At 47.1% G+C, this 9,079-nt stretch overlaps 3 protein-coding genes across 3 annotated transcripts; all 3 read left to right on the top strand.

Annotated features, from left to right (window-relative positions):
- Positions 1–324: 324 nt before the first annotated feature.
- CDV56_106275 (NACHT domain protein) lies at positions 325–1,919 on the top strand (the record flags this gene model as incomplete). Its single annotated transcript, XM_026759894.1, has 3 exons — positions 325–397; positions 456–1,309; positions 1,404–1,919. 3 exons carry the CDS (start codon positions 325–327, stop codon positions 1,917–1,919), a joined length of 1,443 nt encoding a protein of 480 aa, XP_026612139.1.
- Positions 1,920–3,087: 1,168 nt separating this feature from the next.
- CDV56_106136 (uncharacterized protein) lies at positions 3,088–4,019 on the top strand (the record flags this gene model as incomplete). The annotated part of the gene is made up of 2 exons (XM_026759755.1): positions 3,088–3,465; positions 3,519–4,019. 2 exons carry the CDS (start codon positions 3,088–3,090, stop codon positions 4,017–4,019), a joined length of 879 nt encoding a protein of 292 aa, XP_026612138.1.
- A 2,658-nt stretch (positions 4,020–6,677) lies between these two features.
- On the top strand, positions 6,678–8,955 carry CDV56_105798 (uncharacterized protein; the record flags this gene model as incomplete). The annotated part of the gene is made up of 2 exons (XM_026759417.1): positions 6,678–6,694; positions 7,020–8,955. The coding sequence occupies 2 exons, from the start codon at positions 6,678–6,680 to the stop codon at positions 8,953–8,955; spliced, it is 1,953 nt and encodes a 650-aa protein (XP_026612137.1).
- Between the last annotated feature and the right edge of the window lie 124 nt (positions 8,956–9,079).

The following is a 9,079-nucleotide window of genomic DNA, read 5'->3' as shown; positions in this document are numbered from 1 at the left end:
AAAACGGAAGAGACATCAAGCTAATGAATTAGGAGGTACAGACTGGAGTGTAAATGTTTTTTTCTGGGGATGTTGTGTGTGGTGGTTGGGATTTTTTGTTTTTTTTTTTTTTTTTTTTTTTTTTTTTTTTTTTTTGGTTCTTTGCTAATCCATGAAATCTTGGTGGTTTTTCAGGATCTTAACACAGTCAATCTCGAGAATCAGCGCTTGATCAATCCCGATGCAAATAGTATTGACGAACATGAGTGACCAGAATGAATGTAATCCAGGCTGCATGGATGGAGTTGGGTTTTACAATGGGTATGGAGCATACTACAAAGCGTTATGGCAAGCGATCGAATCACATATCCTGGACGATGGATGATCATGGACACTTATGATGCAGGATGTCCTCTTAGTTTATTAGAGCTATAGACTCAGACAGTTTTGTTCTTGTTTTCAATCTCTTTCTCTAGATTACCGTGGTGTCCCGCTGAGTGAAGGGATGAAGGGCGTTATTGTGAAAGTTCTCGTTACTTTTCTGCATGTTTGCGGCGTATCGCAGAGCCTGCTGAGTCGGGGCTCATTCAGGGCGCGGTTCTCAAAATGGGCGAAGAATGTCCTTATTGAGGATACTTCGGTTCAGGGACTCCTGGCTGAATTGGAGGAGTTGACGGGGCAGGAACATAAGATGGTTTCTGCGCATACTTTGAACCTCACGAGTCAGGCTTTGAAGAATACAGCGGTGTTGCTTGAGAAAAATGAGATGGAGGTTGAGAGGGAGAGGATGGACAAGTTGAAGGCGCTGTTAGAGCCTGTTTCTGCTTCGGGGCAGGCCTTTTCGGCTATCAATGAGGGTCGGATTCCGGGGTCGGGGAGGTGGGTTGAGGAGAGGATTAGGGAGTGGTGGGATGGGAACGAGCCTTTGCTTTGGATCCATGGCGGGCCTGGCGTTGGGAAATCGTATCTGGCGTCGAAGATTATCAGTGATCTTGCGAAAGAAGGAGACGCTGTTGTTGCATCTTTCTTCTGCAAAAATAATGATGTTGATCTGCGCTCGTTTAACAAAGCTCTGCGGACCCTGGCATGGCAGGTGGTTGTCCAGCGGTCGACTTTCGCGGTCCATGCTGAGGAGTTTTGTTTGAAGGGAGATCCGGGGAATAGTTATGTTGTTTGGAGGAAGCTCTTGCTGGATTATTTTGAGGCACCATCAGACGATAGAGTTTATTTTATTATTGACGGCATTGACGAGGCTGATCCAGACGAGCAAGAGCTGTTTTTCAGTCTGCTTGAAAGGACATACTCGGATGGCATGGAAAGAAAGCCACTAGTACGAGTCGTCCTTCTAGGCAGGGCGCAGAATTCTTGACGAACACTCGCTAGGATGGGTCCATGACATTGAAATCACCAACAATCAAAACAAGGATGATCTGCACGGATACGTCTCTCAGAAGCTCCAAAAGACCAAGCTGTTTCGCAATGCTTCAGACTTCCAAGACGAAGTCGTCCGAGATATATGCACACGAGCAGAAGGCCTCTGGAAATGGGCCAATCTTGTCATAAAAAATGTACTGCGCTGCAGAACAAAGGAGCAGATCCGCAAAGTTGTCAAGACCATGCCTAAAGGAATCAGCGCGATGCTGCGTGAGGAGCTGCAGCGGCTTGCGAGGGAGTTATCAGCATCAGATACAATGTCTGATGAAGAAGGGCCCCAAATTCAACAGCTAAACATCATACTCTCCTTCGTGACACTGGCTCAGAGACCTCTGACTGTAGAGCAGCTTGATCTCATTCTGGAGATTCTTCTCGGAGAGGAGGTCCTGAATCTCGAAGATGATCTTCGCACAGTGTACTCGCCGCTGTTTTCGCTGCGGCTGCCAGAGAACGAGGAAGATGCATACAACAGATCTGCAGTTGTCACGCTGCGGCATCTTTTATGAATTTTTCGAATCGTCGTCTATAGACGCTGGGCCTGTACATGTCAACCGCGATCAGGCCGGTGCGAATTTTTTGTTCATTATGCTGTATGCTCTCGCAAAGACTGATGCGCCAAGTTCCTATAAGTTCCTAGGGCCTCTCAAAGTATACGAAAAGAGGTGCCTCCCATTGCATCTCAGGTCAGCGGATCCAGAAAAAGTAGCGGCGGGTCGACGAGAAGATGTCTCATCTCTTCTTGCGGATCTCTTGACCGATGAATCATTACTCAAGAACTGGATCATTAACCAAATCTACACCCGGTTCTTCTCCAGCCACAACTTCCACTTATCCACTGAGATCTTGGACCTTGGGCAGTATTAGTTCAACTGTGGCAATTAGGATACCGCAAACCAGGTAGCAGAGGCAGTCCTTGCTTGGCTTATCCCTGATAAGTGGAGAACTTTTGAAGAAACAGCAGGTGACAATGCATGTCCCTTTGAAGTCCTGTTCTTGGTAATGGTATGAACCATCGGGCACGTCATGGTATCATTGTTGGGAAGGACCCGGGCCTTAGGCTTCCCGGGGTAGTCATGGGGTCCACCAGTGGTCTTGATCCACCCGCCACAGGCAGAGCATCGGACAGCCATGTTGATGTTGGCTAAAGTCGTGGATCACAGTGGTTTAGAAGGCAGATAAATTTATAGTTAACGATGATCAAAACAGACTTGATAAGCACGGGGACGATAAAATAGTTTGGACCGAGTCTGGCAGAGATGAAGGCAGTATTTATGTTCACACCTTCCAGGTGACTTGAGTCCTTGACATATGCTACTCCCTTTTGAGGCAATGTTATATCTTTGCGCCAGATGCCTGCTGACGCGTCCGTGACTTAACCAGCCTAAGTGATCCAGTTAGAACAGTGAATCACAATATCCTAGGATCAGCATATGGGACTAGTAGTCAAGAGTTTTGCTGCACGCTTGTTGGGACTTGTGGTTGTCTCATTTGGTGCTAAGCTATTGGTTTGTTGCGCCCTCATGCCGCCCAGTACTCTGTTTTAATGACCGTGCGACCACAATATCGTTAAAAAAAAGCTCTATTCACGTTGTCGTTCGAAAGCAAAACTCAAGGAGCAATAATACGCTCTCTAACTCAAAAAACTCCGCATATTACTCTGTTTCTTCTTCAATCATGAATCCGTATGTGACGGAGCCAGAGCACATCCCCTCCACTGACCTATACGCGGATGTTCCACTTTATGGACGGTACCGTCTGAAACCAGGCGGCTTTCGTGTTAATCCAGAGCACGTTGGCTCCCAGTCCTCGCACTCGATGCAATACTGGGAGTCAGTAGTTGGCCTCTGCGATGAATCCGTCAGAATATATCCGGCGAACGAAGGTGGTCGTGATGTGTTTGCTCTTGGAAGTGTCATTGTCAAATCAAGTCACCTACATGAGACACGAGAGATTGACTATTCATTCGCTGACGCTAATGAGGTCCGCGCCATTACTATTGCCAAGGACATACTTGGAGATATTAGAGTGCCGGAAATTTACTTTGCAGGCAAGGTATTTACTCTCTGGCTGTTTTATGATTATTTTAAATACTTACACCACTTCAGATTCATGACCGCCAAGTGCTGATCCAAGAGAGACTCCCGGGTGTTGCTTTGAGTGTTGCATGGCCGTACCTCTCTCAAAGCGAAAAGCAGTCCTTTAAAGAGCAGGCACGACTGATACTTCGACAGCTGCATACAGTCAAGCCTATCGATAGATGTCAGGTGCGGTCTCACGTTGTCCGAGATCCCTACATCCTCAGTAATGGCCGGATCAATCCTTTAGAAGGCGCGATTCTTTTCTCTGATACTAATACCGACCTGGATATGAGCTTTATGCATAGCGACTTCACCCAATCTAATTGCATCGTTGACAATGGCAAGATCGTGGGGCTCATTGATTGGGAAATGGCTGGATTCTTCGGTTGGAAAACGGCTGGCGAAGTCCATCGGAGGATCCGAACACCACAAAGGGAACATTTCGCGAATGCCTCTTTGAGCGAAGAGAGTCTTCAAGATATTATGTTTTGGAATGATCTCTATGATGATGGCATGCCTGACTTATAAAGATAGCTGGGATTTGTATTGTACTCCAGTTGTTTATGCTCTCCCGTCTCCCTTTTCTTTGACTTGTCCAAACAGACCTTAAATCAGTCAACCAAAAGATTTATTGCTAGATGATGCAGGCGATAAACGGCTTCAAGCCAAGTGGTTACGAAAGTGCAGTTTTATGTCACTACTAGTATATCCACACCGTCGAGTGTTAATTTTCAAGCATAGAGCGCTTAACCCCCAGGGGAGGTGAACATTTGGAGAAGAAACCATCATGGAGAGGTAATATCTGTCACGCTTTTACCGGTATCTAAAGCTTCCAACTTTATGACCTTACCAGTCTCCTAGGGCGGCATAATGAGCGGCGTGCTAGATGCCTACTGAGTTTGATAGTTAGGTAACTTAGGTCAGCGCGCAGGTCTGCGGGTTTTTATCCAATAAGAGCCTCAGAGCTCTGCACAGACGCCCGAGATAGCGCAGTCGATCACAATTTGGGGTTCTTTTTTTTAGGGTCTCTTTTAAAGTCCACCTTATTTTGATGCTCCTGTAAATCGACCTCAATATTGTAATCGAAGAAATATGCGCGTATTATGCAAGTATGGATGGCAACAACTCCCATCAGGTCGTTAGTGATTTAGCCTTGTGCTGACGCTACACCCATTAGGACTGCTCAAGAAAATAGGCAAATGACGCCATCAACTGAGGAGATGAAGCAATCAATCAATCACATTTCAAAATTGTCTGGGTCGCTGATAAGAGTCACCTTTTTTTGACGTCCCTGCTAGTCGACCTTAATGTCGTTGACAAAGAAGTATGTGCCATGTAAGTATGATTGGCAGTGATTGCTTGATTCTATGGGCAACAGCCTAAACGGCCATTTTCCTAAGGGCAGAACGAGGATTCTAAATTGCATACAGTATCAAAAAAGAAAAAGATAAATAAGGAGCCAAATGTCCCTCAAGCCTTTACTGGGACCCATCACCAGTTCATGGCTTTCAAATCGCTGTTCAACTCCATATGTTCTCAATGGAAGTTTTATTTTGACAATTTTGTTCATTGGCTAATGACTCTTTCACAAAAACTACAGGGCTCAAAGAGAGTACGCCCTGATTCCTTTATCTTGCCTTGGGGGAAGGATCCAGAACTGGAATACCCACCTCCTACGCTTCAGAACGCCAGGAGCCCCAACAGGGAGGCTAGTGTAATAGTCAACCAGTGCCGAAGTTCGTTGGCTCGTCCGGCATCCAGCCTTGACGACGACATCGATCCGCCGGGGTTCTCGTATAATACGACGCCGCCTCTCGAACCACTAGTGAGACAGTATTGACGGAGAGCTGAGTTAAGTAAGTGGTGTCTACTGTAAAGCTTAACTTCTGTTACTAAATTCATTTGTGATGGATGATCTAACTGGCGCCTTTAATTCCAGGACTCACTAGATCTATGACGTTGGACACACTCTCCTACCTAGTACCTCACTTGTATGTTACTTGGTTTATACTTGTTCTGGTTGCAGTGACCTGTTACTGCTTGAGACTAGTATATCTAAGGATTTGTCAAGGCTATTGAACGAAAATTTAGAGACCTACAGTGGACTGTTTTCACAATGGATATGCTATCCAAAGGCTCTATCAAGGCTCAGCTCATTTCAACAAGCTGCTGCAAAGCGCATTAGTTCATAACCTTTAGCTAATTTGGTGAGTGCATCAATGCGGACCTTTCTGGGAACACTCTCTGGTATATATGGGAAAATTTTGCAGGAGTCTTGGATTCAATTGAGTTTCGCATTAACAACAGCTTTCCACTAATTGACAAGATGATAGGTCACATGTGGCTTCCAGAACATCTTATGAAGCAACAGGAATTTTGTCGTTCTGCAGAGTGGGTGTAAGTGAAATTCTATGGTATTATGTCCGCATTTTAACACTTCACAGATGGGGGGTACTTTGGCTGTATACCTACATTGGTTACATCGAGGAAGTTTCTACAGCGGGGATCTCTCTTGACCACCTATTGGAGTTGCTGGTTGGCAGACAATTAGAAGCCCTAACCTTTGTTGGAGTGGGACGCTTACAAGTCGAAAATGATGGTATGCAGGGTCGTTCGCGTACTGAAAGCGACGACGACAGGAGGCAAGATCCATCGAGACCGTGGGTGGTGTGCACTGTCACCCTGAGCATCACGAAGGAAAACGGGAGCGGCTGGAAGGGGGCAGTGGTCTGGGCAAAGACGGTCTGGAAGAGGAACATTCGGGGAAGTATTTGATGGAGGCGAGTAATTGTATCTAGACCACGAGGTATTTGGATTCCGCTGTTCAAGGTCGCTCTTTTGGGTCTCTTCGATAGTACTTAATAGCGAAAACAAGAAATAAGCTTGTGAAGGTTGTGGCCGGACTAGCCCTTGCGAAGTATCTCATTTGGACTATAAGACCATAAAGATAAATTCCCCATGTTAATTAAGAGCTGGAGGGAAAATATGCACCTAAAAGTTGCTAATACTAATGGCCAGTCTTTGTTCACAGCTGCCTCATCCATCTGATACTCATTTTTTGCAATGGCAGCACGGGTCTGATATTCCTGATAATCTTACGATATACCTAAAGAGAAGTAGATTAAGATTGGAAAATTCAGAACGTCCACGGCACCAGGCCATTCATCTTAGTCCGATACCACCAACATGCCGGCTGCTGCGAGGTTTGTGTTTTCTGTGCCTATATGCTTGATAAGTGTTTACTATATTAGTAAGAATTATAGCTAGGGCTGCGATGGCATTGCGCCGGATGGGCCGCTTTTCTGTTGAGTTTGTCTTAGATCAGCTGATGAGCACAGACTTGCGTTTGCTAGCATCTAACAGTCTTTTCCTGGTAATACTCCGTTCTTCGCTCATACCGAGTCGGACGTCGACTGGGAAGGCCCACTTTGCAAGTATATTGAGGGGCTCCATTGGTTAACTTCGAACCCCCAGCGATAGATCAGTGGTTGTTGACCAACGTAGACTAGATGCCTGTTAAAGCATCAGTGACATGTGTGAGGTCAGCGTTAAATGTACTGCTGTTAACATCACCCCACAAGACCATCCAGATCTCGCAGGCCGGTTGAATAACCTGGGCGACATGTTCTCAGACCGATATTATCGAACCGGGAAGATGGATGACCTGGAAGAGGCTATTCAAAAGGCACAGAGAGCCATTGACATCACGCCAGAAGACCATCCAAATCTCGCAGCCTGGTTGAATAATTTGGCCAACAGGCTCTCAGCCCGATATAATAAGATGCATGAAAAGAAAGATAGGTTTACATGTACTGACAGCTACATAAAAGCCTATAACTGCAGCAGTGCAAAACCTCTAACTCGAGTTCAAGCAGCCCGCGAAGCCATCAAACTTCTAGTTGAGGATGAGGATTTTCCAAAGGCCGTTTCCTTAGCTGACAGAGCTCTCTCCTTGCTGCCTTTGGTGTGCGGCCGCTCCTTAAGCCGAGAAGACCAGCAGCATGCCATTACCCAAACAGCTGGCCTGGCTGCAGAGGCCTGTTCCGTTCTCCTCAAAACGGCGGGTGATCCGGTGCGTGGAGTGGAGTACTTAGAGGAGGGACGCGGACTTATCATTGGCTATCTCATTGATGGCCGTAGCGATATTTCGGACATGACAGAGAAGTATCCGATTGAAGCGAAAGAATTCGACCGGCTCCGGTATAAAGCTTCTGCTCCCACCAGCCTTGAGAGCCCCCCCGAAATCCGAAGGCAGCTATCCCGAGAACGTGATGAGGCTGCGAATGATTTAGAAAGGCACTTGAAACATATCCGCACTTTGCTGGAGTTTGACCGATTCCTTTTGTCTCCTTCATCTGATAACTTAAAGCATTATGCTGTTGAGGGTCCAATTGTGATTGTGAATGTCACTTCTATCAGCAGTGATGCCTTGATCATCTCACCATCAGGCGCCAAACACGTCCCTTTGCCCGACTTTCCCGCATTAGATGTGGGACAATACCGTCCTTGGGCATTGACCAGAAGCTCATCCCGGTTCATCAAGAAGGAAGGGGGAGGGAGTCAAGGCCAAGATGCTGAGTTTCGGCAATTCTTGAGCCGTCTGTGGTCCGACTGTGTCTGTCTGGTGCTGGATGAATTGGGCTTTCTTCAGCCCGTGTGTGATGAGGAGCTTCCTCGGATATGGTGGATAGGCACTGGATTGGCTAGCGGTCTCCCATTCCATGCGGCCGGTGATCATTCGGAGGGCTCAGCCGAAAATACTTTTAGTTGCGCTATTTCCTCCTATACTCCTTCCATAAAGACATTGCGGTATGCCAGGGATCACGCAGCTGTGAAGCCTTGCACGCAATTGCTTCTGCTGGTGACCATGTCAAGAACTCCAGCAGTACATGATCTTCCTGGCGTTGAGGCAGAGGCTAAAGCTATCCAGGATACTGTCAGTGAACCTCATGTCCTGCAATCATTGTCCCAGCCTAGTGCGAAGTTGGCCCTGCAGAGGATGAAGGATTGTAGTGTCGTGCATTTTGCGTGCCACGGATCGTCTGATATGACAGATCCCTCTAATAGCTACCTGGCACTACAAGGGGAGTCAGACTTATTCCCTGATCCACTCACTGTACAGAAGATCTCGGAGTCGCATCTGGGCCAGGCATGGCTTGCATACCTGTCGGCGTGCTCGACGGCTGAAAACCAGGTTTCGGACTTGGCGGATGAGGCTCTCCATCTGGCGAGCGGCTTTCAAGTAGCGGGTTTTGGACATACTGTGGCGTCTATGTGGCCCTCCCATGACGACACCTGTGTGCACGTGGCAAGCATCTTCTATCGTGAACTTCTCATAAATGGTGGCCTGCAGAAGGGCAACCGGGGAGTGGCGGCAGCGTTGCACAGTGCTGTGGCAGACATTCGCCGACGACATTTGGAGCAGCCGTACTCGTGGGCACAATATGTCCATTTCGGAGCCTGAGTTAGGTATAGACGCTTCTGTTTTGACCCCGTCAGTTTGGTCATTGACAACAGGCTAGGAGAGTGCGCTTTGCATGGCAGCTAGCAAAGTTGCGGGGAGACAGAGAGGTGTAGAAAGAAACTCA

Source organism: Aspergillus thermomutatus (assembly GCF_002237265.1).
Source record: "Aspergillus thermomutatus strain HMR AF 39 chromosome Unknown NODE_187, whole genome shotgun sequence".
Taxonomy (NCBI): domain Eukaryota; kingdom Fungi; phylum Ascomycota; class Eurotiomycetes; order Eurotiales; family Aspergillaceae; genus Aspergillus; species Aspergillus thermomutatus.
Note: the sequence above shows the minus strand (reverse complement) of the source record. Positions and strands in the feature narration are given on the sequence as shown.